The following is a 27,555-nucleotide window of genomic DNA, read 5'->3' as shown; positions in this document are numbered from 1 at the left end:
TTCTCAAAAGGAACCACGTTGCGGGGAGGAAATAAGGCAGAGTGTCAATACAAACAATCTCCAAAAGAAGCCAAGAAAAGCGAAGCCAAAAAGAAGCAAGCGCAACACTGTTACAAAACTGTCTGGTTTTGTAACAATTTCCCCGCCGCTGGCCAATGAGCGGCGAGGTGGCGCGTCACGTGGTGTCGTTTTATATAACACTTTGCTGAGACAAGACAGTTATTAGGCGGCGCGGGGCAGCCGGCATGGAGCTCGCGGAGGCGCGGCAGGGCCCGGCGCGCGGCGGCCCGGCGTCCGTGGCAGCCCCGGTTCCGTCCAGCCGCCACTCCTTGCTCGGTAGCCCCAGTGCCTAGACGCCTCTTCCCCGCGCGTGCCTCTCTCCCCATGGATTCCTTTCAGACCGAACAGATGCTGAGCTTACCCGCCGAGGTCGGCAGCAGCAACTTAGAGCTGGCGGAACCGGAGGAGCGGGCAGCATCAGCGGCCCGCGTAGACAGCGGTCCCAACCCGGAGCCGGCTACCGAGGGCCCCGCATCTCTACCGACGCGGGAGCCAGAGCCGGAGCCGTCTCCGAGGACCTCGACGCCGGAGTGCAAAGTCCTGCTCAAGCAGGCCGACGCCTTGGCGTCCGTGGGACGCCTCCGGGAAGCCCTCGAGGTGTACAGACAGCTTTCGGAGCGGCAGCAGCTGGTGGCCGAGCAGCTGGAACAGCTGGTGCGCTGCCTGGCTGAGAACGTCCGGCAAGATGAGGTGCTGGCGCCGGCGCCGGCACCGGCACCCTCGGAACCCAGCAGCGCGGTGGCGGTGGAAGAGGCAGGGGCGGCAGCGGCTGCGGCCACCGAAGTGTGGGACGGCTTCAAGTGCCGGAAGTGTCACGGATTTCTTTCGGACCCCGTGTCCTTGTCGTGCGGCCACACCTTTTGTAAACTCTGCCTGGAACGTGGGCGGGCAGCCGACCGGCGCTGTGCGCTGTGCGGGGTCAAGCTCTCCGCGTTGATGGTGGCCACTGGGCGGGCGCGCGGGGCCAGGCGGGCTGGGCAGCAGGCACCGCCGCCTCTGCGGGTCAACGTCGTGCTCAGCGGCCTGCTCGGCAAGTTGTTCCCGGGCCCGGCGCGGGCGTCGCAACTCCGGCACGAGGGCAACCGGCTGTACCGCGAGCGCCAGGTGGAGGCGGCGCTGCTCAAGTACAATGAGGCAGTTAGGCTAGGTGAGCCCACCGCGCCGCTGCCGGGCCGGCCCGGGGCCGCAGCGGGGTTTGGCCGCGCGACCCGAGAGGCGGGAGAAGGAACCCAGCGGCGAGATGGGGCTGGACCCGGGGAGGAGACTGGTGCGGGGAACCGTGGGATGGACGCGGCCAGGGTGGGAGAAATTGGGGTTTCTGGGACTTCGTCCTCACCGCTTAACTCTCTTGCGCTGTGTTTCTGCCCCTCTGTCTGTGCTGCCGTGGGTCTTTTCCTGCATCTCCTGTTAGCCTCAGCCTCTGTTTCTCTCTGTGTCGCCTTGTTTCTCGCTCTTACTCCTACTCTTTGCGTTGTTGTCACTCTGTTTCTGCCTTGCTTAGTGTCACTGTCTGTTTCTTTGTCTCTGCTGCTTCCTCTCTGCTCGGCGCACCTGGGCCCCCACGTACACCTGCCCGCACCTTCCCCGCCAGGAGAGGAACTTCGCAGCCTTCCCACACTTGCGTCCGGACCTCTGGGGTGTTGCCAGCAGGAGATGTCCGATCGGCGCCTGCGTCTGCCGCTCCCGCCGCTGGGAGTTGTCCCTTCCGGGGCCGCGGCTCCCTGTGGGGTGGGTCCGGCGTGGAATTAGGTCAGGAGAGCACTGGTTGCATAAGGGCCGCGAGCGGCCCGGGCCGGGCGGCCCCTCCTCCGCGCGGGCGGGCGGGCGGGCGGGCGGGATTGTGTAACGGCTGAGGTAACCGAAGTGGGCCACGCTCGCCTCGGAAACCATCCCGCGAGCGTGTGCGGGGGGAGGGGAGCGCTCGCGCCCCGCTGCCCTGTGACTCATTGTCACCGCTTCCTATCACACGCTCCTCGGCTGAAATAGATGCCTCCCCGCCCCCAGCCAGCCCGCAGCCTGCGCCCTGGCTTCAAACCCCTCAACCCCATCAACCCCGCGCGCGACCCGGCCAGGCCGCTGGTGCCTCGGGATCTCCGGGGACTGGGAGCTGTCTCCGAACGGTACACGACGCCTCCGCTGTGCTTGCGGACGCTGCCTGCCGAGGCGGAGTGCGCTTCGCAGCTTCAAGGGCAACGGGGGCCGCCCCACACCTCCGACCGGACTAGGGCGCCCGACTTGTCACCGGGCGCCGCTGCCCGGATCCCGTTCGCCCGGAGCCCAGGAAGGGGCCGCCCATCCGCCAGCTGATATTGCCCAGCTAGGGCAGGCTGCCAGGAGCTCAGCCCGCCGGGCGCGGTGTCTGATGGAGCGTGCTGGGGAAGAAGCAGCAGCACTGGGCAGGCAGGGCACTGGGACCCGAAGGAGTCCTGGGCCAGACTCTGATGGGTGACTGAGGGGGTGGGCTGGAATCTCCACGTGTTGAATCTCCCAAACTTGCAACAGGTAACTGGGGGGGGCGGCGACAATGGCTTACCAGACAAAGCTGCCCCCACCAGCTCCCTACTCCCTGTCTCTGTCCAAGCGAGCCTGTGAGCTGCCTCCTGGCTGGTATGTGCTGAAGAATAGAAGGGACAGAAAAGACCCTCAACTCTTTGTTCCTGTCTTTTAAGAGCAAGTAATGGGCTCCCTAGCAAGTTCGCAGAACATAAACCGTCAAAGCAAGTGGTTGCTGGTGCAGAAGCCAGCACCGACACCTTGGGGAAGAGAAGGGCAGTGTGACTGAGATAGGCAGAGGTCACCCAAGTACAGATCTCCAAGGTTAGTTTCCTTCCTTCTAGCCATCCCCCAACGACCCGGAAACTCTCTTCCTGGCCTCTTCTCTCCTCTGTTGCTGACGCTACTTCCCCCTGGGAGTTCTCCCTTGCACTATTGCTAATCCTCTTGGAACAATCAGGGTGAAAATATAAAGAACAGCTTCACCCTTCTAAGAGGAAAGATACCCCCTCTCCCCCCAACCTCTTGCAACTATGAGCATCTTAGTTCTGGAACATGGCCAGTGTCTGCTTATTATTCTAAGTGTTGTACACACCTTCAGAAAAGGGAACCTGTTACTCTCCACCCCAACTTCAAAGCTTCAAGGTTTGAGCAGTTAGCAACCACTCTGACCAGCTTGCTGTGTGACCTTGAGACAGCTCCTTCCCCTCTCTGGGCTTGATTTGCCTCATCTGAAGAATGGATCAATTGAGTCACATGGTCTCGAGAAGTCTTTTCCAGTCCTGGCATCTTTCAGAATTGCTGAAAGCCAACCTTACCTTTTCCCCCAGAAGCCTTGTCCAAGTTCATTCACATTTGGCCATCTGGACTTAGAGGATGGGACTTTGTAAATGCATTTCCTTTTTCTTCAGGGAAGTTTCCTAGGTGATGGATTTGGTAGACAGAAAGATTGTTAATGTCACCAGTTAACCGACCTAGAAGGCTAACTTGGACTTGTCTTCCTGAGGGTCAGGACAGAGGCCACATCAGGCTACCTCCCTCTCTTTCCTCCCTGGCCTGTTTCCTTGTTAGTGATGCCTCCCTCAGAAGCCATTCTGCCAGCACTAGCTGTGTGTAGCCATGAAGCAGGCTGCCAGGGTTTCTCCTAGGTCAAAGTGTCTAATGCACCACAGATACGACAAGACTCTGCTGGGCCAGGGAGACCCACAAGTACTTCTTTACAGTTGGAAAAGCTCAGACCCAGAGTGGCTGGGGGTGTGGAAGACAGAGTAATATGATGAGGAATGGATTTACCATTTTGGATCCCTGATAGAGAAGTCCTGGATAACTTGCTATGGTTCAAGCTCCATCATATGAATCTTACCACATTTTTGTGCACAGGGATCTTAATGAGGATTTTTTTTCTCATTTTGGCAGCTCCAAATGACCACTTGCTTTATAGCAACCGATCTCAAATTTATTTCACCTTGGAGTCTCATGAAGATGCATTGCATGATGCAGAAATAGCATGTAAACTCCGCCCAATGGGTTTTAAGGTAAGGAAGTATGGGATGGGAGGGTTTGGAAGGGGTTATATGGTAGATAGGAATTGGGAGGAAGGACTGCTTCCTTGGGGACATAGGGTACTAGAGCTGAGGCAGAGCAGGGAGGAAGCTTTGCAGAAGAGCCGGGGTCCCCTGGCAAAGGGTGATAACAGGTCTGCAAGGGAACTGGATTCTTCCCCAACATGCTCTTCAGTGGATGACCTGCCAGAGCAGCCTGGCCTTTGAGAGTCTCTAGAATGTGCATTTGAGAGTGAGAGTGCCTGGATTTATGTTTTACTACCTGTGTGGCCTTGGGAAAGTGACTGAGCCTCTCTGTGCCTCATCGCCTCACCTGTAAAACAGGGACATTCAAAGCACCTACTACATAGGGTTGTTCTGAAGATGACATGAGCATCTATATAGTCAATGCTTAGAATTGTGCCTGGAACGTAGCATTATTTACATATTTTCCACAACCACCATCATCATCATCATCGTCGTCATCATCATCATCTTCCAGGGCCAAGAGAAAAGAGGAGAGCAAGAGAAGCATTGCTGCACTGGCCCTTGGGAACTTCTACTGATAGCCAGGTTTCTCAGGAGCTTAGCTTGCTTTCTTTGAAAAGATCCTCACTCTCACACAACACTTGTGCCATTTTGAGTCCTTAATATAGTAGTTAGTGGGCCTGCCAGTATCCCCAAACATCTAGGTCACATCAGAGAGGTGGGAAGAGACAGGCTAGGAATCTGTCAGGATGCTAGGATACAAAGTGTCACTTTCTGCATCTCTGCCTGGCCTCAGGACTGGCCTTCAGCCATAGTTTCTTTCAAAGATTAGATTTGACTGCGGGATCTAGTATTTGTAAGCTTAGTCACTTGCAAGCTTAGTGACCATGAATAAGTGGCTTTATTCTCTGAACCCCAAGTATCCTTGTTTACAAAACAAAGCTATTTCTATCTGCCCTGATTGCCTCACAGGGATGCGTGAGGATCAAAAGTGACCAATGGCCTAGAGAGGATTCTGTAAGCAAGAAAGCTGTCTGGGTCTTGGCATAGTACTTTGTCTATCAGACCCCAGGATGCTTTCCGTGGGAAATCAACTTAATTCAAGCCACCAGCCATGATTCCTTAGCTGACTCCCATATGACCAGGTGTATTCAGAATCCAGAACGTGTCTGGTTATAGAAAATACCATACTCTCAGTGAGCTTTGGACAGTGCACGGTAATCAAACGCACTTACATGTAAATTCACCCTAAGTCAAATGCTTTAAAACGTAGTATATACTGTTTAGTTCAAGTTCTGCTACATAAGGAATTTTGATGTCAATCTTATGAAAATATTGGATTGTCACAATCTTCTTGCATTTTCGAACTTCAGATAAAACATTGTGAACCTGCATACTCTGTCATTAATGTCAGGGTGAATTTTATATGTTCTTTCTTTAAAAAAACGCACTTATTTATTATTTGAAAGAGAGAAGGAAGGCAGGAGGGAGGGAGGGAGGGAGAGAGAGAGAGAGAAAATCTTCCATCCATTGGTTCACTCCCTAGATGGCCACAACAACCTGGTCTGGGTCAGGCCAAAGCCAGGAGCCAGGAACTTTAGCCTGGTCCCCCACATGGGTAGCAGAGGCCCAAAGCACTTGGGCCATTGTCTGTTGTCTTTCCAGGTGCATTAGCAGGTAACTAGATCAGCAGCTGGGACTCAAACTGACACTTGGATATAGGATGTTGGCACTGTGGGCAGTGGCTTAACCCACTGTGCCACAACACCAGAACCCATAAGTTCTTTCATGAGAAGATTTTCATGAATTAGGATTGATCAATATGTTCTCTTTCCAAGGGACTCATTTTCAATTTAGTACAACTCATCAGTGTCTTTTTAAAAAATATTTATTTATTTATTTCAGAGGCAGAATTACAGAGAGAGAGGGAGAGAGAGAGAGGTCTTTCATCCACTGATTCACTCCCCAATGACCCCAACGGCTGGAGCTGGGCCTCTCCAAAGCCATGAGCCAGGAGCTTCTTCCTGGTCTCCCATGTGCATGCAGGGGCCCTAGCACTTGGATCATCTTCCACTGCTTTCCCAGGCCATTAGCAGGGAATTGGATGGGAAGCGGAGCAGCTGGGACTCGACCTGGCACCCATGTGGGATGCCAGCACCACAGGTGGAGGCTTAGCCTACTATGCCACAGGGCCAGCCCCCATCAGTGTCTTAACCCAAAGGTGCTTCAGTAAGGGCATTTCAGGTGTGGTAGCAGAGTGAAACCAGGAGCTTCAGGGATAAGAGGCTTCCCTTGCAACTCCCTCTCCTCCCATTGTAAGTCTAGGGCTAGAGCTGAGGGCCTTGACAGTGTGGTGGAAAGCAGGGCGGAGGAGCAATGGTGCATTTTGGGTGAAATGGAAAAAGAGACTTTCTCCAGTGAAGGAAGAGTTTGTGGAAATATTCAGTAGGAGGTTCATTTTCCCATTGTGGTGGGGTAAGTGATGGTGGCAGTGATGAGCAAACTCCATTGTCTTGGGGGTAGAGAGTAGACCTGAACTGATGCATGTAACTCAAAACCACATCATATCCCAATTTGCATATTTCCCATCATTGCTCTGAAATTTCCAAAGTGAGGGGATTCACCTGGCAGCCCTGTCCTGGCCATTTTAGCCAGGTTCTTTGGCACTCAACTTGTGGTGGTACAGCTCTCAGTGGGGGTGAGGGGTGGGGGTGGTGAGCTGCCTGCCCTGACCACATGGAGTATATGAGTTGCTACTTGGTTTGATTAGTGGCATTCCAGGAGCCGCTCCATTCCCCAACATTATCTCTGCTAGCTGCCCTGCCATATCATATGAGCCTTTGTCCAGAAGGCCCCTGGTAAGCACTGCTGGAAGGTTTGGTCAAGGAACATCCACCTATCAATCAGCCAGTACTGGGCTCCACAAGGACGTGGGGGCCTAGGGAGATGTCTCCAAGACATTTGGAGCAGAGGCTAGTGTGCAGGAAGGCAGCTCTTAGCCAACTCCTATAGCCAGGCCAAAACCCAAGGGCTCTGAGTGTGCAGAAGCATGGTAGAAGGGGAGGCAGGGGTGTGCCCAGCATTTGCATCCTGGGTCTTTCATGCCCTAAGTTAGACTTAAGTTCAGCCATAGAGGCTGGGGAGTAGGCCACCTAGAGGCAGCCTAGATGACTCAAGAGGAATGCTCTTTAAGCCAAGTTGCAAGTAGATTCCTGTTCCAAGACAGAGAAGGCAACCCTCTTCTCTTCTCTTCTTTCTCCCTCTTCCCCAGGATGCTGCCCTGCTCTCCCTAGGGTTTTTGCCAGGGCACTTGAGCTAGAACTCCAAGGGGTCCTAAAATTTCTTTGTGCTTTTGAAAGATGTGGTGAAGGAACAGAAGTGAGCTGAGCCCCTAGGAGTGAAAGCGTTGGTGAGGCTGGCATTATGGCTTAACAGGTTAGGCCACTACTTACAATGCCAGTGTCCTACATGGGTGCCGTTTCAAGTCCCGGATGCTCCACTTCTGGTCCAGCCCCCTGCTAATGCATCTGGGAAAGCAGCGGAAGATGGCCCAAGTCTTTGGGCACCTGAACCCACATGGGAGACTGGAATGAAGCTCCTGGCTTCTGGCTTCAGCCTGGCCCAGCCCTGGCTGTTGCAGCCATGTGTGGAGTGAACCAGCAGATGGAAGATATCTCTCTCTCTCTCTCTCTCTCTCTCTCTCTCCCTCCCCCGCTCAAATAAATAAAATAAATTTTAATAAAAGGAAGCATTTGCTTTGTGGGGAAGAGTCCTAAGTCCTGGGAGTCCTAAAGTACAGTTCTAGTTCTAGCTTTGCCACTAGCTACTTTTGCGGTCTTAGGTCACGCCCCTTCTTTTGATCAGTATTAGGTTCACTAGGTCTCTGCTTGACAGATCAATTCAATCGCAGGCATATCTGGGAGGGCACTGGAAGCTTGTTATCATATGGTCAAATGGGAGCTCTGTCTACATTTGGTGATACTTCTATGCAGGGGTGGAACAGAGAGGAGGTAGCATGGCAAGACTGTGGGCTTGATATTAGTCCCAGGTTCAAAGCCTAACTCTACAATGTACCAGTTGTATTACTTTGAGCAAGTTACTTTTCTGGCTCTCAGTTTTGTTTCTTTAAAATGGGATTCATATTATGCCTAGTTATAAGGTTGAAGATAAGAGAGTCTTTTTAAGATACTCTATGCAAGTTAGTATTATTAAGTCTTTAGCGAGTGTTATCATTATCAATAATCACAGTGTGAATAATGTGCAAAGGTTGGGACTGAGTGCTGGTGTTTTCTTTCAGGCACACTTCAGAAAAGCGCAAGCCTTGGCTACTCTAGGCAAAGTGGAGGAAGCACTAAGGGAGTTTCTCTATTGTGTGTCCCTGGATGGCAAGAACAAAAGAGCAAGATTGGAAGCTCAAAGGGTGAGTTGAAATGACATCAGGCCCAGCTGCCTAAAGGACCTGTTTTCTCTGGGGAGGGGAGTGAGGATGTGGCCCCTGGCATTTGGAGGTCTCAGTGGGTGGACAGGAGGGAGACGTGAGTGCCAACTGACTGCCCAGAAACACTGTCCTGTGGGCATGTACATACAGATTGAGCAGTTCCGAATTTTTGTAGGAGCCTAGGAAGAATGTTTTTGCTTCTTTGATTCATGGTCTGGGTTATCAGTGGGATTTAAAACAAAACAAGTGAACGTGAGGATCAAGGCTCATTGAGGAGGCTGGCTGTCGATGAGCGATGTGGCGCATAGGGTTGCCTGCAGTTGTATAGTTTTTCTTCAGCTGAATCATGGTTTTACCAGCCACACAAGGCAGCCAACAACTGGGCAGTGACAATGATGGCCCCCATCTCACCTGCCATGTGTATAACTCCTGTCTCTAGCTCCCTTGCCAGAAGTAAAACACGAAGTCTCACAAATGTAAGTCAGAGACCATTATGATATAATCTAAACAGTCATTCTAAATCCTAGGTACCAGGAGAAGGTGGTTGTTACCAAGAAAACCTAATTGAAATACTGAGAGCACGAGTGAAGGTTCAAGCATCCTTAACTCATGGACCTTGTTGTTTGTTGCTTTGCAATTTACTTAGTGTCGGGCTAATTGGCCTGGAAGTTGGATGCTGATAGTCAATGATTGTCTCTGCTGTCCTTGTGCCCTACCCCCACTCACCACCAGGCCCCAAGGGCTTCTATCCCTGTATGGTTTGGCAGAGCAGTGGATGAAGAAAGTGAGCAACAGACAGGCCTGACTTCCGAAGGCTCCAGGAAAGGAATCTTCAGCAAAATCGATGAACAAGGAGAAGCTGGGTTCTGAATTTTCTGTCTGTCACAGAGGGTTTTCTTTTTTGGAAAGTTTTTTTGTTTGTTTGTTTTTGTTTTGTTTTCCTGTTTGGGCATGTAGACAAGATTTTCTTGAGAGGAACATGTGAGGGGGAGAATTGCTCTTAAGTTGTGGAACCTTTCCCAAATTTTAAGTGTAATTCATAGTGAGAATAATAATAATAGTAGATAACATTTCTTGAGGATTTGCTATGCATCAGGCATTGTCCTAGATACTTAACATGTAAGATGCAAGTTAATCCTGACAAAGTCCTTATGAGAGTAAGTGTTGTTATTCATGCCCATGTTAAGGATGAGACAGGTGAGGAAGCTGAGACTTGGTGACTTTCCCACGGTCATGCAGCCAGTTGTTGGTGGGAATACACTCAAACCTAACTAACTCTGCCTGCTTCCAAACTCTTTCCTCTTAGCCATTCCAGCAGTCTGCTGTCCTGGGCAGACATTTCTGGAGTCTCAGCACTCACTGGTAGGGCTAGGTCAAGGGCAGCGTTGGAATTCTGCAGTTTTTGGATAGACAAAGGCAGGTAGAAGTATCTTGACTTGGAGACAGAGGGTGCAAAGGCCAACCAAGGTAGGTTTTAGGCCCAAGATAAGTAGTTTCTTTAACTCTGTCCAATTCCCAGTTGACCTGAGAGGTTCTGGCTTCCTCAGTTGGGTTGACCTCTTCCTCCAGTCTACTTTCATAGACCAGCTGTTGTCATTTCCACAACTAACAGGATGCTGCAAGGCATTGTGTGAAGTTCTGAGGACTAAGGCATAAATGACAGTTTCAGACCTCAAGGAAGGAATGTATCATCTTGTGTTTGTTAATACGAATCTTAGGCAATACAAGCGAGCATATGCCCATAATGAGTGTTATGGCATTCTGAAGCTTGCCTGAGAATTTGGTGACAAATTTCCACTGAATGTAATGAGGCCACGGCAACCATTTAAGAACAGTGAGGGTCTTCAGCTGTGCTTATTTACTGGATTGTTCCAGTTTCAAGGCTAAAGATTTGACAGAGATGGCCCTGGTTCACTTGGCATTAATAAACTGCCTTAGAACTCAGATCTGGGTTTGTTTTTACTTGAGCTTATTTTTTTCCTTGTTGACCCAGTTGGGCCCTTCTAAGGCTGACACTGAACTGGAATTGACTTTCATTCATGTGGAATGATTATTCTTACTGAGAGTTGACCGTGACTATTGTTTCTTGAAGCCATTGAGAAGGCCTAGAAAGAAATCTGAGATAGTAGAGTGAAGAAGGAACATCTCATTGTTATTTCTGCCTTGTTTCCTTGGATTTCTTCTCTTGGCCTTCTTTTGTCCCTGCCATCCTCCACCCTTTTCATCCTTAAACCTTGGAATGCTGTGTGGCTGCCAGTGAAGACAGTCATGCTCAGGGAAGCTGTCTCAGGAGGTAGTTGGTCCTTTTGGACCACTCAGTAGGGCTTCTGAGGGCCAATTTTGGCCTCCATGGAGAAGGGATCTATAAAAGCTGGCATTTGTGGCTCTGGACACTGTGAGTATACCCTCTCGCTCCTTTGCGAACCTATGCTTGTGAAGTGGGTTTCCCAGAGTTGGAAGGAAACATAGGCATCTGTCTGAGGGTCATGAGATGGGTAAGCGTGTTAATTTAGTTCTATCCAACGTGATGAGTATTTATTGGGCATCTGTTATGTACCCTCCAGAAGCCAGCCATCTGGCTAGAAAGATTGACATCTGCCTCACAATTCCAGGACAATATGAGATGGTGTGGTTTAAGATGCTATCTTGTGTTGCAGTAGAGAAAAGGGCAGGACAGGCAAGACCAGGGAGACTGCAGTAGTAAGGGAAGGCGGCTTTGGGTTAAGCCTTGAAGGCTGAGCAGGGTTTGGTTATATGGCAAGTGCTGGAATGCAAAGGAACATCATGAAGAAACTCCTGGGAGAGAACTGCTGTTGAGTGTTCTGTCAGAGTTCCTTGATCAATTGATACTCTGACCATGTGCTCTCAACAAGGGAGTAGAGCATCCTTTAGTGGATCTCTGAACACAGCAGGGGAGAGGGGCCAGATGCTAAACACTTGAGTCAATTTTAGAAAACAAGTGAGCTCCCCTCACGTGTTACATAGTCACAACCCCTGCTGGCAGGGGAGAAAACTGATGCAAGAATGCCACAACCTGCAGGAGAGTGCACGGGTTTGGCTCCCATCCCTTTCTGGATCTTCCCACTCTGCCCTCCCAGCACATCCAATGGCAAGGGAAACCAGTGATAGACTGGAATCTGCCTACCCCAGTGTTTGAACTTAACCTGACCTTCTCTGGCAAGTGAAGGCCAGCATGGAGGTGGGGCTGGGAGAAGAGGGAGGACGTTTGGGTTCTGCCTTTGTTGACGCTTCACCGCTTCACCATTCAGGTCCCCAACTCTGAAGGAATTAAAGAACCAGAGGTGAGGAAGAAGAGGGGAGGAAGTAAAATGGGTAGACAGAGAAAAGAAATGACTAGGAAGGTGCAAGACATTTGTAGACTTCTTCCCATCTGGAGTGTATGGTGAAGACTCCGGGATCCTCAATGGAAGCTTCTCTCCTGACTTCACCTCTCTGTCTCATCCCTCTAGAATGAGTGCTAATATCCCACTGCAGATGTTGCGGTGGAATGGTAACACCAGAGTGGTGGCTCTTAACCTTGGCTAGATAACAGAGGCATCTGTAGTGCCTTCTCAAAACCCAGATTTCTGGGTCCCCCTTGAGACCTGGGAGATAAGGAAGTGGGAAACAGGAACCTGGATTTTTTAGAAGCTCCCCTACTGATTCTGATGTACACTGCGGTGAGGACTCCTTGCCCTGGTGTGTCACAGGACACTGGCCCAAGGCTTCCTCCTTGGATTTTTTCCCCATAAGCTGTGTCCTCTGCCCCCTCCTGCCCTTCCCCCTTTACCTGAGCACCCATAGAAGCCTAAGTAGTGAAGTCTTCTGTTTTATGTCACAGCTTCTCCTTAGTTTCTTTTCACCATCAGTCCCGGGGGATTCTCAGGAACATTCTCCTGATATCCTGAAGCTGTTGGCACCTCACCCTAGATTAAAGGAACACGTAGAGTCAATGGCTACTGAAGGCACCAGCCATAATCTACCAAAGTTGTCACAGGTAAAACTCAACTCACCCAGCTCGCTCGTGACGCTTCATTTGGCTTTTTATTGGCAAACAAGGGCAGTGAGCCTACCCACTTTGGTTTCTGAGAAATGGAGTCATTAGTGGTTGTGTTCTTGGCTAAGAAAGGTTACTTCTTGAAGATGCACCTGTGAATTTCATGCATAGTCTCATAGTTTATTTACTTACTACATTTGTTTTAAAGATTTACTTATTTATCTGAAAGGCAGAGTTACAGAGAGGCAGAGGCACAGAGAGAGAGAGAGAGAGAGAGAGAGAGGTGTCTTCCATTCACTGGTTCACTCCCTGAATGGCCGCAGTGGCAAGAGCTGGGCTGAATTGAAGCTGGGAGACAGGAGCTTTCTCCAGGTCTCCCATGTGGGTACAGGGACCCAAGGACTTTGGCCATCTTCTACTGCTTTCCCAGGCCATAGCAGAGAGCTGGATCAGAAGTGGAGCAGCCAGACACAAACTGGCACCCTTGTGGGATGGCGGCACTGCAGGCAGAGGGTTAACCTACTAGGCCACAGCGCCAGCCCATACATTTGTTTTTTAGTTCTTGATCACATCCACCCTAGAGAGAAACTTTATGGCCCTAGAAAGGAATTGGGGCCGGCGCCGCGGCTCACTAGGCTAATCCTCCACCTTGCGGCGCCAGCACACCGGGTTCTAGTCCCGGTTGGGGCGCCGGATTCTGTCCCGGTTGCCCCTCTTCCAGGCCAGCTCTCTGCTGTGGCCCGGGAGTACAGTGGAGGATGGCCCAAGTCCTTGGGCCCTGCACCCCATGGGAGACCAGGAGAAGCACCTGGCTCCTGCCATCGGATCAGCACGGTGCACTGGCCGCAGCGCGCCAGCCGCGGCAGCCATTGGAGGGTGAACCAACAGCAAAGGAAGACCTTTCTCTCTGTCTCTCTCTCTCTCTCACTGTCCACTCTGCCTGTCAAAAAAAAGAAAGAAAGAAAGAAAGGAATTGGTCCTCTTCCCCTGGAGCCATACAATTGAGTGGGTTTCTGGGCTTAGGGGTGGAGCCTGGGAAAGAGGGCCTGACAGCTCCTCCTTTCCTGTTTTTTGTTTGGTCAAGCTGTGGTGCCTCTGAACACCAGTGAGATCCTTCTGCAAAGATAACTCCATTTGATCACCAAATGGCAATAATTTTCTATTTCTGTGCTACGTCTTACACATACGTAGGCTTCCCTTACAGATTTGTAGCAGAGGAAAGGGTTTGGGGAAGACTGTTGAGTTGAAGTTCCTGGGAAGAAGACAAAACAGTATTTGTGCCTTGCTTTGAAAACAAGGAAGAAGAAAATAGATGAGCTCCAGGCCTTGGCCTTCCCAACAGAGGTGGGCAGAAGCTGGGGCTCGGGTCCAGACTCGAAGGCAGAGTTTAGCACTGCATACCTGCACATCTTTGGGGAGCAGTTTCCCCTCCATTCTTGCCTGATGTTCTCCCCAACTAGGTAAGCCCTAGGATCTCACATTTTCCTAGGTTCTCTCTCTGCTCTGGAGAATGAATAAAATGCAGATTTGCTTAACATAAAGGCAAAAGCAGGACTTAGAGTATCTGCTGAAATCAGAGATTCCCCCAATGATCTTTATTTCATGATTGAGAATGCTAATATTGCACCCGTGTGCCTAGAGTGACTTCTAATTGCAGCCTAGTCTGAAATGAAGAAAAATAGCACTGTGGCTTTCCAGTGTGAGCCAGCTGGGGAACAGGGATTGGATTGCCATCCAAATTTTGTTTGGCAAAGCATTGTACAACTACATGAACAATGCTGTGGGCTCATGGAAAATGGAGGTACTAGCACTGATCTAGTGCTAGAAAACACCTGCACTCTCCAGCTTACACACTGAGAAAACCCACCTGACCTTTTCCTCTTCACCTCATTGTCTTCTTCCAACTGTATACTTCCCTTTTCATCTATCTATCATTTGTCTCTGGACGAGATCGCAGGGTAAAAAACAAGAAGAATATTTTGACTATGGGTTATAGATTTGGATAGGAGAGGGATTCTTCAAGTAAATCTGCATAAACATGTTGTCACTGGATTTATTTCTAGATCTATTTTCAAATATCCCTCTTCTGGAAAAAAAAGATCTTTCCAAGGCTAGAGACATTGTTGATTGTTCCAAATGATTTTCTCTTCTTTGGACTTTTCACCCAAAATCTCGTGCAAGGAGTAGTTTGTCCCTTGTTTATTTAACTAGTATAACATGTAGCTCTGGAGTGTGAGCTGACTTGGTAGGCCTATGAATAGACCCGTGCCAAAAGTCCATTTGGACTTGGGGTTTGGAGATTGCAAATGGCCGTGAGTGGCAGTGATGGTGAGAGGAAGTATTGAATGGCTGGATCGACCCTCACTGCATGCCTTGGTTTCCTTAAAGTGGTTACTGGGGAGTGACATAGCTAATGGGGGGGGGCTGCTGGCCCCTTCACCAAGCACCTAAGGGGCCTCTCCTCCCATACACCTTTCTGCCCTTACCTAGGGCATTTTCCTAACTGCATCAAAGCTGGGCATGCCTTTGTTGTAGATGCTGTGTGGAGACGAAGTACAGAATAAGCCTCATGACTGCCCCCTACTTGAGCTGTGTGCCTATTATGTACTCACGGGTGAGGGTCAGGACTAGATGGCTTTCTTTTTGTTCCCTGTGAGTAGGAATGCCATAGGGCAGTATTGATTGTGAGTAGATTTTGATATATGCCTCTTTCTTGGAACAGGAATGTCCAGAGCTCCCGCATTGCTCTAGTAGGGAAGAAGCAGCAGCCTGGGGAGATGGCAGCAGCCTGATGAAGCCAGCTAAATTAAGGGCAGACAGTCAACAAGGCGACATGCAAGGTGAGGAAGAAGAAGGGAAGGAGGAGCGAGATGCTGCCTCCCCAGAAGCTGCCTCCGTCAAGACTGGCAAATGCCAGGAAAAGAAAAGGAAACATTGCCAAATTGAACCCCAAGAAGACACGGAGGTGCCTAATAAAGCCTCCAAGCAAGGTACTCACTCCCCCGGGGGAGAAAGTAGTTCGGAGGAGATGCCTGAGCTCGCCAATGTGTGCGAACTCCTCACTCTCCATCTGGGTGCTCCGCAGGCTCTAGGTGTGTGGCCCAGCTGTGCCCCTCAAAAGCTGTGTGATCCCAGGGGTTGCTGTGTGAAATTTCTGTAAGATCACAGACAGTGCCTGGTATTTTCTAGATGCCTAATAATTGTTATCATGGAAAGGCAAGCCATAAGGTCAAGCCACCGTATCAAGTAATGACAGCCCATGCAATCGACAGTGTCACACTTCCTCTCCAGATCAGCCTCTCCCTACCCCCAGATCTGTGTTCCAGGAATGTAGGATGAGGGAAGTATGGGCAGGCCTCACCCTGATCATTCCCGGTTGTGTTTCCCTAGATAGGTATCAGCGGCAGCAGCTGCAGCGTGGTATCATTTCAAGAGTGGCTGGCAACACCAGGATTCTGTCCCACTTTAGAAGCCCTGCCTCAGCCCATGGACTTGTGTGTTGCTGCTGCTGCTGCTGAGTGAGGTGGCCTGTTGTATTTGAGTGAAGTCCCCAGGGCTCCTAGGCCTTCCCTGCTTGTATTTTTCTTTTTTTCATGGAGGAAGAAGGCTGCTGAAGAGCCTACTTCAGGGTATGCCATTCTCAAGAGCTTAGGTGGCCACTGGATCAGCCCTCTGGGAGGTGGTGAGAGAGGCAAATGGAAAAACAAGTTGCATTCTTCTGCCTCACAAGTACTGCCTGTGAAGCTCTGACTTAATGCTTTCTAAATCACAGATCCTCCTGCTGATCAGGGGCCCAAACCTGCTTTCAATATTCCGCTTGCATCTTTTGACGCCTCTGACCTTGAATGCTCCCTGTGTATGAGGTACGTGATGTGTGCTGTCACATACTGCCCAGAGTTTCTGCCCCTCTGTGTCTGAACCTTTCTGCTAGTGAGCCACTGATCAGTGGTGAGCACATTAAAGCATGATTTTAACAAAGTGGCAGTCACAATGGAGATTGTCCCATGGGCCAGCTTGTGACCCATGCTTACAGATTGCAGCTGTTACATCCCTGGCTCCTGACTTGGAAACACCTGGAGAATAGGAAGAGATTGGTATCTTCAGATGGCATAAATTGATGTTCCACAGGCTGAATATGTCTTTTGTTAGGCCCTCATGGGGTTAGTGTTTGTTAAATGGGAATGTCTTTTTTTTAAGATTTATTTATTTATTTATTTGAAAGTCAGAGTTACAGAGAGAGAGAGAGAGCACGCCGAGGGAGAGATCTTCTATCTTCTAGAACTAGATGGTTGCAATGGCAAGGGTTGGGCCAGGCTGAATCCAGGAGCCAGGAGCTTCTTCCAGGTTTCCCATATTGGTGGCAGAGGCCCAAACACTTGGGCCATCTTCTGCTGCTTTCTCCAGGCTGTTAGCAGGGAGCTGGATCAGAAGTGGAGCAGCTGGGATGCAATCTGGCATCCATGTGGGGATGCTGGTATCCCAGGCAGAAGCTTTACCCATTATGCCACAACATCAGCCCTATAAACGTGGATGTCTTTTTTTTTAAGGATTTATTTTATTTATTTGAAAGAGTTAACAGAGAGAGAATCTTCTATCTGCTGATTCACTCCCCAGATGGCCACAATGACCAAGCTGAAGCCAAGCTAAAGCCAGGAGCCAGGAGCTTCTTCCAGGTCTCCCACATGGGTGCAGCGGCCCAAAGACTTGGGCCATCTTCTACTGCTTTCCCAGGTGTATTAGCAGGGAGCTGGATAGGAAATGGAGCAGCTGGGACTCAAACCAGTGTCCATACGGAATGCTGGTGCCATAGGTGGCACCTTTACCTGCTACGCCACAACACCAGCCCCAAATGTGAATGTTTTGAGACAGGACATTAACTCTCCAGCTGGTCATGGTCCCACTACTACTTACTGCCTTGTACTAGCCGATGTCTCACATTCACATTACTTTCCTGGTCCTTTTGGGTATTAAAATTTGTGACCCTGAAACTAATCTCAGCTACTAGGTCAAGAACTCAAGAGTTCATGGGCTAATGTCAGTACCATAGACCTGTTCATTGGAAGCCAAGTAGAAGGCCTGACTCGCTTTTGTGTCATACCATGAATAGCAGTTAGAGTGGAGTGAAACACATGCCAGACATTTCCCTTCCAACCAGTGCCACCTGATTACTACTGTCTCAGATCGCTGGAGAGGTAAATTACCCACATGTCCCCTACCCGCAAAAGAAGAAAATGCTATAAAATCTCTTTCATTTGTCTCATTTCACAGCTGTGACTTAGTGGCTAGGGGGAGCCCCAGAATCAGGGTTTAAACCCTGGCTCTGTCACTTTAGTGACCTGGAGCAAGTGCCATTCTTGGCCACCAGTTTCCCATCAGTAGAATAGAGAGCAGTAGTAACTACTCCATAGGGTTGTTATGATTGAGAAAATGTATTTAGAGCACTTAGAAGATTGCCTGGAACACAGGAAGTACTTAATCAGTGTTAACGATTTTTCCTTCTAGACCTGAGGTTCTTGCCTTTAGGCCCATGGACTACCAAGGAGAGTCCATGTGTGAATTCAAATAGATCAAAGAATGTGTGGCAGTTTTACGTGAAACTGTGTGTTTTATGTGTGCATATGAATGTGTGCATGTGCATGTCTGCATATTTCCAAGATAAGGTCTACAGTTATCAGTACATTCCCAAAATATGTCTGTTTTCCAAAAGGTCATTATTAAAAGAAGGCTGAGATCTTTGCACAAACCTTATTTTTAATGGTTGATCCAAGAGAAGAGGTGTCAAGGAATGTCTTTTGGTCCAGCACACAGAGGGATCCAGCCAGCAGAGCCTTCTTAGCTGTCTTTTTGCCTTCTACAAGCACATATGCCTCTCCTAGCAATCACATGCATTTGTGTTCTGAATGACGTCTCTTGTTGAATGAATAAAAAAGTAAGGCAGCCTTTACATGAAACGTGGACTCGTTTTTTTTTTTTCTCTCTTAAAAAATATTTTAGTTTTCTCATAGGTTTGAGAAGTCCTGTAAGGAACAGTTGAGTAGATGGAGCAGAAGCACTCAGAGCAAGCCTTTTGTATACTGCCAGGAGTTTGGTTGGGTGGGGTGGGCTAGGATAGAATGGGCTCAATGAGAGATCTTCAGAAAGTCCATTGAAGATGCGTGTTGCAAAAAAAAAAAAAAAATGTGTGGATTTCTATTTTTTTTTCCAAACCATAAACTTGTCCTTCAAGTCCATGTTCATGAACTTTTTGAAGTACTCTCATATGAGCAGTCCCCTTTCAACACTGCCCTCATACCCTCATGCCAGAGTGGCAGATCAGTCAAGCCAAAACCAAGCTACAAACTAGAGAAATACTGTTTCCAAACAGACAGTCGGACCTCTGTGGGCATCACCACTGTGGCTCTCAGTGCCTGTGGAGTAGACTTGATTTAACTGTCACAGGGAGACTGGGCCTTTGTTGTACTTAATCCTCCCTCCATGCCTCCCAGCATCCAGGGGACATGAAATCAAACATCAGCACTCATCCTGTTTGTGTTTAGAATCCTGAGGTTTAAGCTCTTTTGTTCCTCTTCCTCTGCTTTTTCCTTTCATCTTTTTTTCTCCCCTGAGCTCAACAGGGGGCTTTGGAGAGAGGGGTTAGAAATTTGGTCCAAGAACAAACACCCAGGAATAGGACCCTCATTTGGTTTTCTCACTCTGAGTTGGAAAGCCATTATTTCCCTTCTCCTGACCCAGGCTGTTCTGAGTCTTCAAAACAAAATCCCATCTTTGCAGGAGCCGCTGTTGTACAGGTTGCTAAATTGTAACTACACTCTTCCTGCTAAAAGACACTCTTTAGCTATAAGAGACCTGCCCATTCTAGGGAGTGTGAGTAATTTTATTTTTATCTTGAGGCCCTTCAAAAAGTTCAGCTGTCAGTGAGAAGCATGCAGTTTCCTTTTCAACAGGGTTTGTCCCTAGGTTAGACGTCAGAGGTTGGCAGAGGCTATTTCATATGCGTGTGTTAACTTGAATTCTCACAGTCTTGTAAAACAAAGTTCCTGTTTCCGCATTTCCTTAGTGGTTTCCTTCTTTTTATCCTTGTTAGGATTACTACTAGTTTCTGTTATTTCCATCATATATGTCTTTGGGAAACAGAGGCTAGGAGTAGAAGATAGTGTTGGAGACTCCGCAGAGTCATGAAACGAGACCCTTGTGCCACCTGTGCAAGTCTCTAGACTGAAATCCAGCCCCACGGTAATGCATTGGTAGATAGATGACTTAGATCTGAGTTATATCTTCTGCTTCTAGAAAGAAAATCAGGGGGCAGGTTAGAAAGTCTATGGGGAACAGGGTGGAAAGCGATTTGAACAATAATTTCAGGGTGCAGTAAGTCTCCCTTGCTGGACTGGGAGCGCTGTGCTGCAAAAAGTAGCCCCCTGGATCATAACAGAACTGTGCCCCCTCAATCTTCAGTGGCTGAAGAGCCTCCTTTGATATCTACCTAGCGCGGATACACTAGTCATTGTTGGGAGGGGCACCTCTGGGGCTATTGTGGAACAACTCCTTTGGGATGACAAGAATATTTTGAGATGTGAAGCAAAAATGTTTGGTATTTGAACCAGTTACCCAATGGCCCAGTGACCTCCTTGTCAATTGAAAGAAGCTTTATATATAACCTAGTTTTAGCTACTCAAGTAGCTGGGTATTAAGGAGTCAATTCATTCTTCCCTCTCCCTCCCCCTCCCTCTTTCCCTCTCCCTCCCTCCCCCTCCTTCTCCTTCCCTTTTTGCTCTCATTTGATAGCAAAGGAACACAATGCAAGGATGTAACTGGTGGGAAAAGATAGCTATTTCCAGACAAGCCAAACATTTTATCCCGGCTGACATCTAACTGAAAGCATTTATTATTACCATTGTTTACTTCATCACTGTGACAATGTAAAATGCGTTCTTGTGAGAAAATCTGGCCCTGTTCTGATTTATAAATGCCTCCCTGAAGTGTTTTCTGAAATCATTACCCAAAGTGGTAAATAAAAGGGAGAAGAATTTGGAATTCTAGTCTCTCTCTCTCTCTCTCTCTCAGGAGGGAGACAGAGAGCAAGAAGAAAAATTGTGTGTGTGTGTGTGTATGTGTGAGTGTGTGCATCCACACACAGATGGATGATGTCCATTTGAATGGAATACATATTGGTCATTGCTGTGTCATAGAGTGTGGAAGGAAGAAGAGTCAAATGTGACTTCATAAACAAAGCCCTGCTACTTACCAGCTAGCTGTATGATCACGAGCAAGTTATTTAACCTGTCCGAGCTTTCATTTCCTCCGTAATGAAATGGAACTCCTAATAATGACCAAACTGAAATTTATATGAAGAATACTACTGCATACACCCAAAAATATAGCAAGAGGCAAACACGCATATTGTATCTGTTCTAGTTACTGTACTCAGTCAGCCTGTGCAGAGGAGCCCCACCTAGAGGAGGGAGACAACTACTCAAAAGTGATCTACTCCTAGCATCTCTACCTTGAATTACTTCCGAGCAATAATTAGGTAGCATCTGTGGCTACATTTTTTTTTTGACAGGCAGAGTGGACAGTGAGAGAGAGAGAGACAGAGAGAAAGGTCTTCCTTTGCCGTTGGTTCACCCTCCAATGGCCGCCGCAGCCAGCGCGCTGTGGCCGGTGCACCGCGCTGATCCGAAGGCAGGGGCCAGGTGCTTCTCCTGGTCTCCCATGGGATGCAGGGCCCAAGCACTTGGGCCATCCTCCACTGCACTCCCGGGCCACAGCAGAGAGCTGTCCTGGAAGAGGGGCAACTGGGAAAGAATCCGGCGCCCCGACCGGGACTAGAACCCGGTGTGCTGGTGCCGCTAGGCGGAGGATTAGCCTACTGAGCAGCGGCGCCAGCCTTGTGGCTACATTTTTGTTTATCACCACTTAGGGGGGATTTTAGTCATAGTGTTCCTTTGTGTATACTTCTTTCGCTAAATGTCAGTATTTATTGCAATTATCTGCTCACTAAATTTCAGTATTTATTGCAGTTAATCAACCAACCATACTTTTGTTACTTGATATGGACTGCATTCTTAAAGAAACAATAGGTCCAATTGTGAAATTCTCAAGAAAAATCATTTTGCTTGTTGATTGTAGATACAGATTAATCAATTGTCTCCACCATTATCATAATCAGCTGAAGTATAAAAAGCATGCAGGACTCAAGTGACTGAGGAAATGAGATATTCTCATTTAGCTGCTGTAAGTAAATCACAGCAGTGTTTCCCAAATCAGCCTGGAAGTCACACGTTTGGAAAAAAATTGTGAAGTAAACACAGCAAAAACATAAAGGTGTTAACTTTAAAAAATATTGAAAAGAGATTTGTTGAACTCTTTACTTAGTATAGAGTTAATTGTATATGTATAAAGTTAATTTAAAATAGATTTTAGTAAAAATAAGGCTGGGAATAGGAGAGGGAGTTGGAAGAGGCGTAGTAGTGTGGATGAGAGGGCGGGTACAGTGATAAGAATCACTACGTTCTTAAAGTTGTATTTATGAAATGCATGGAGTTTGTATTCCTTAAATAAAAGGTCTTTTTGGGAAAAAATATTGAAAAGAGGATACCCATGTATTCTTTTGGATTTAAAAAAAAAAAACATTACCAAGACCCCAGAATCTGCCCACGTGCCTCTTCCCAAGCACAACTACACTTACCCTTGAAATATTATCTCTTTTAAAAGATTTTATTTATTTATTTGAGAGGTAGAGTTACAGACAATGAGAGGGAGAGACAGAGAGAAAGGTCTTCCATCTATTGGTTCACTCCCCAAATGGCCACAGCAGCCAGAGCTGGGCCGATCCGAAGCCAGGAGCCAGGAGCTTCTTCCTAGTCTCCCACGTGGGTACAGGGGCCCACGTGCTTGGGCCATCTTCCATTGCTTTCCCAGGCCATAGCAGAGAGCTTCATTGGAAGAGGAGCAGCCGGAACTAGAACCGGAGCCCATAAGGGATGTCAGCACACAGGCAGAGGATTAACCAACTGTGCCACAGCATCAATGCCTGTACTATTATCTTGGCTTCTATCTTGAATCTAGTTTTACCAACCATGCCTACATCTCTAAACAGTATAATCTAGTTTTCCTTATTTTTTTTATATTTATTATTTACTTGAGGAGGGGGGAATCCCACCTAGTGGTTCATTCCTCAAATGCCTGCAATGGCCTGGGCCCATCCCAGGCTGCAGCTTTGAGCCAGGAACTCCATTCAGGTCTCCCATGTGGGTCACAGGGACCCAACTACTTGTGCTATCTCCTGGAGTCTGCACTAGCAGGAAGCTGGAGTCACGGCCAGAGCCAGGAATTCAACCCAGGAACTCTGATGTGGGACTGGGGCATACTTATTAGTGTCTTTTAAAAAATTTTTTTTGTCTATTTATCTGAAAGGCAGAGTTAGAGAAAGAGAGAGAGAGAGAGGTCTTCCATCCGCTGGTTCAATCCCCAAATGGCCACCATGGCTGGAACTGGGCCAGGCCAAAGCCAGGAGCCTGGAGCTTCTCCCAGGTCTCCTACATGGGCACTGAGGCCCAAGGACTTGGACCATCTTCTATTGCCTTCCCAGGCCATAGCAGAGAGCTGGATCAGAGGTGGATCAGCTGGGACTTGAACTGGCATCCTTATAGGGTTGCTAGCACTGCAAGTGGTAGCTTTACTGGCTGCACCATAGTGCCTGCCCCTAATTAGTGACTTAACCACTAAGCTAAATGCCTGCCCCAATTTTGCCTTAAAATAAAAAGCTTCATATTAATTGAATTACCCAAAATGTAGTCTTTGAACCTGGCTTCTTAAACTCAGTATTAAGATTTATCCATGTTATTCAATGTAAGTTAAGTTTGTTCATTTTCATTATTTATAGTCTTCTATTGTATAAATCTACCACCATTTATTTCTCAATTTTATTATAGGAGGATTTTGGATTTGTTTCTGGTTTGGAGATATTGTTTATACATTCCAGTGCATATAAGTGCTAATCCATTTTATATTGGGTTCTCTTAATGATTTGTAGGAGCTCTCCGTATTTTCTAGATTACAAGTTCTTTGTTGGTCATATTTATGTGTTAGCAGAATTTTCTGCTCTGTGGCTTGCCTCTTTGCACTTTTAATAACATCTTTTGATGAATTTAAAAGCTCTTCATTTTAATGCAGTCAAAATTATCTGTCTTTCCATTTGTATTTGGTGCTTGTCTGTGTCTTGTTTTTACCTTGGGGGGGGTCACAAAAATACGAGCACACTTTAAAAAGTTAATTGAAAATTGAATTAAAAGATGAGTTTATTTCTGGTGAATTTTGAAACCCATGCATAACTTTTTTTAAAATATTTTATTTATTTATTTGACAGATAGAGTTAGTGAGAGAGAGAGACAGAGAGAAAGGTCTTCCTTCCGTTGGTTCACTCCCCAAATGGCCATCATGGCCGGAGCTACACCGATCCGAAGCCAGGAGCCAGGAGCTTCTTTCCTGGTCTCTCACATGGTGCAGGGCCCAAGCACTTGGGCCATCCTCCACTGCCTTCCCGGGCCACAGCAGAGAGCTGGACTGGAAGAGGAGCAACCAGGACTAGAACCGGCGCCCATATGGGATGCCAGCGCTGCAGGCAGAAGATTAACCTAGTGCGCCACCATGCCGGCCCCATGCATAACTTTTTGATAACACACATTTCAATGAACTTTTTGTAGACCCCTCCGTACTATTTTTATCCTCTGAAAGTTTTATTGTTTTGCCTCACACGTTTGTTTTCACAGCCCACACGGAACTGATTTTTGTGTATGGTATGAGAGATGGTCCAATTTCATTTCCTCCTAGATAGCTAAAGATTCCATAGCATTTATTATGAACGCTATTCATGTATTAAAAATCTCTCCTTGGCCGGCGCCGTGGCTCAATAGGTTAATCCTCCACCTTGCGGCGCCGGCACACCGGGTTCTAGTCCCGGTCAGGGCGCCGGATTCTGTCCCGGTTGCCCCTCTTCCAGGCCAGCTCTCTGCTATGGCCAGGGAGTGCAGTGGAGGATGGCCCAGGTGCTTGGGCCCTGCACCCCATGGGAGACCAGGAAAAGCACCTGGATCCTGGCTCCTGCCATCGGATCAGCGCGGTGCGCCGGCTGCAGCGGCGGCCATTGGAGGGTGAACCAACGGCAAGGGAAGACCTTTCTCTCTCTGTCTCTCTCTCTCACTGTCCACTCTGCCTGTCAAAAAAAAAAAAAAAAAAAAAAATCTCTCCTTGTGCATTGAAGTGCTACATTTGTCACAAATCAAGAATCCATGGTAAGTCTGTTTGGGCTTTCTAGACTGTTCCACCAGTCTATTTGTCCTTGTGCTAGTCGCACACTGTTTTAATCATCACAGCTTTAAGATAAGTTCTCATGTCCGGTAGAGCAGGTTCTCCCACGTTGTTGCTCAGCAGTTGTGTGTCTTGGCTATTGACCTTTTGCCTATGTTTTATAGAGTTTGGAAATCAACGTGTCAGTTCCACAAAAACAAATGAAACAACCCACTGGGATTTTTGTTGGGACTTACTTAAATCTTCTTTACTTTCTTTCAGTGAAATGTTTATAATTTTTTCCAATAGAAGTCTCACACAACTTTTGTTCCTGTGTACTTGACTTTCAAAAGCAGTTGTAAATGTCATTCTTTTAAAAAATGTATTTCACTAGCATTGATTGCTGTTATATAGAACTACAAGTCTGTTTTTGCATGTGTATTTACCTAGAAACCCTGCTAACTCTATTCTTATTAATCCTAACAATTATTTTTGTAAATTCCTTGAGACTTTCTAACTTCACCATCAAACCATTTGTGAATAATGACAAATTTCTTTTTATCCTTTTTGATCTCATACTTTTTTTTTTCTTCTAGCTTTAGTACACTGCCTTTGACCTCTATCATAGGGGTTTTTTTTTTTTTACATTAAGTTTACTTTTTGGCCAATTTGATATATAGAATTTATTAATTCTGTTACATAAATTAACTACCTTTTTTCTATTTTATTTATTTATTTATTTATTTGCATGTATCTCATAAATACAACATTGGGAGCATAGTAATTCTTCCTGCCGTACCTGCCCTCCAACCCAAATTAACTACCTTTTAAACAGAATCATACACTCCAAAAAGCACCATGTGTGCTTTTAAAGTTTCACGGGTGACAATTATGTGTGAAGACCAATACAAAAAGGTCGCTAATGCAGAGATGAATAGGATTGTTTGATTTTCATCTGTGGCTTAAAATTAAAGCCACATTGAAATCACCCAGGGGGGGCTTGAAAATTCCTGATGCCAGGCCTGTGCCCTTGGCCTACTGATCTGAATGTCTGTAGGTGTGGTCCTAGATATCTGGTGATTTTAAGAGCTCTGTAAGTGATGGGGGGAGGGGGCAGCACAGTGCACAGTGGGCAGGAGGGAGGGTTTACAAAGACGTTCAAGGGAGAGAGAGCTATGTTTGCTATCTTGGGCATGGTGATGACTTCATATATGCGTGCATATTTTAAAACTTATCAAAGGGTACACTTTAATTCTGTTCAGTTCATTTTACGTCAAGAAAGAGAGCCCCAGATGATTCTGATACATGGCAGAGGTTAAGAATCAGTGATCAAATGGGAAAGGCACACGAGTGGAAGTAGAAGTTGGGTAGACTTACATCTGTCAGAAGTTAGCTGTGTACACTTGAGCAGCTTCGCCCCTCTGGACCTCAGTTTCATTCCAGTTGGCAGGCTCCATTTCTCATGTACTTCAGGGCTCTGACATTTTGAAGCCTCTGCTGCTGGTGCACCTCCTGACCACACAGGGGAGCTGTGCAGCTGTCAGCCGCTTCCTCTCCTTTGAACCCTCTGGTGAGGTCAGAATTAGCTGGCCAGGCATCTTTCCCTGCTCTCTGAGCTCCTCCTCCTCCTGGTGATTTTGAGCCCCACTTCTCAACTGTCATTTTCAGCTGCTCCCACCCACTGATCCAGCTGCAGGTGAGCCTTTCTCTAAGCAAAGTAAATCCATGAATGTCTGAAGGTACAGAATAGCTTTAAAAAGGAATCCTCAGATTGCTTCAACAAGACACTGCTCTCCTAAAGCAATTAAAATAGATCTAATTGGGTATCTATGCATATGTATAGATGTGTAGCTGTCTATCTCAGTAAGCACATTAACAACATTATTCTACTACTCCTAAGAAAATTGTCCATCTAAACAAACAAAAAAAAAACCAGTTGTATGTTTGCCAGAGGTGTAATTTCAAAATTCTCCAGGCAGTAAACATTGCTTAGCTGAAGAAAGGCATCAAGGTTAGCAAACAAAGCAATTTTATCCATGTAATGTGATGTAACATGCTTCAATATGGGGTGTATATGTGTGTGTGTGTGTATGTGTGTGTGCATGCACAAGCTTGTGTGTGTGTGTAGCCATCTGTGTGTTTACATAAATTCAGGTGAGCAGTTTGGCTAAATATGTTTAGAATGGAATCTATTCAGACACTCTGGGTATTAATCTTTATTTTTTTTTTTGACTAGACATGGTAGAAAATCTGGATGCCTAGAAGGGATTGACCAGAACTAATGTTACAAAAATGAACTAGCTATGCCCTAAATGTTAATAAGTGCATTATATTAAGTCCAGCGCAGAAATGAAAAGCAAGTTCTTTTCTAAAATGCAATAACAACAGTAATTAAAAACAAAAATAATCGCCTCCCTCGCACACAGGTTTTTCCAAATGATTTTATAAAATCTTAACCTTGAAGTAGCTCTGTCTTTCATTTTTGGTCTAATTGCAGTTTTCTTCCATTTTGATTCTTAAATTTCAGATTATTCTATGAGCCAGTCACAACACCTTGTGGGCATACCTTTTGCTTAAAATGCCTTGAAAGATGCCTAGATCACAATGCCAAGTGTCCGTTGTGCAAAGATGGCCTTGCACAGGTAAACCAGTATTTTCTTTCTTGGTTGGTTTTGCTTATTTGGAAATGGGTAGTCGTATAGTGTTCAATTGGATTCCGAGCCCCTACACTGCACTAGGGCAAAATACCCCTT

General features: G+C 47.3%; 1 protein-coding gene across 5 annotated transcripts in view; it reads left to right on the top strand.

The window, feature by feature from the left end:
- The first annotated feature begins 208 nt into the window (after nt 1-208).
- The window catches only part of LONRF3 (LON peptidase N-terminal domain and ring finger 3), a 51,180-nt gene continuing 23,833 nt past the window's right edge, over nt 209-27,555 (top strand). Inside the window, exons 1-7 of one of the 5 annotated variants that reach the window (XM_051827336.3) lie at nt 253-1,207; nt 3,970-4,088; nt 8,380-8,502; nt 12,362-12,517; nt 15,240-15,507; nt 16,290-16,380; nt 27,330-27,444. In XM_051827336.3, coding sequence (XP_051683296.1) covers nt 385-1,207; nt 3,970-4,088; nt 8,380-8,502; nt 12,362-12,517; nt 15,240-15,507; nt 16,290-16,380; nt 27,330-27,444 — 1,695 coding nt within the window. In that variant the 5' untranslated portion in view covers nt 253-384. Of the gene's footprint in view, nt 1,208-3,969; nt 4,089-8,379; nt 8,503-12,361; nt 12,518-15,239; nt 15,508-16,289; nt 16,381-18,224; nt 18,391-27,329; nt 27,445-27,555 lie in introns of those variants that run through there. The other 4 variants (XM_051827334.3, XM_051827335.3, XM_089324254.1 and 1 more) reach the window with 4 other exon arrangements.

Source organism: Oryctolagus cuniculus, chromosome X (genome assembly GCF_051225735.1).
Source record: "Oryctolagus cuniculus isolate XC-2025 breed Fujian yellow rabbit chromosome X, ASM5122573v1, whole genome shotgun sequence".
Lineage (NCBI taxonomy): Eukaryota > Metazoa > Chordata > Mammalia > Lagomorpha > Leporidae > Oryctolagus > Oryctolagus cuniculus.
This window is presented reverse-complemented; position numbering and strand designations above follow the sequence as displayed.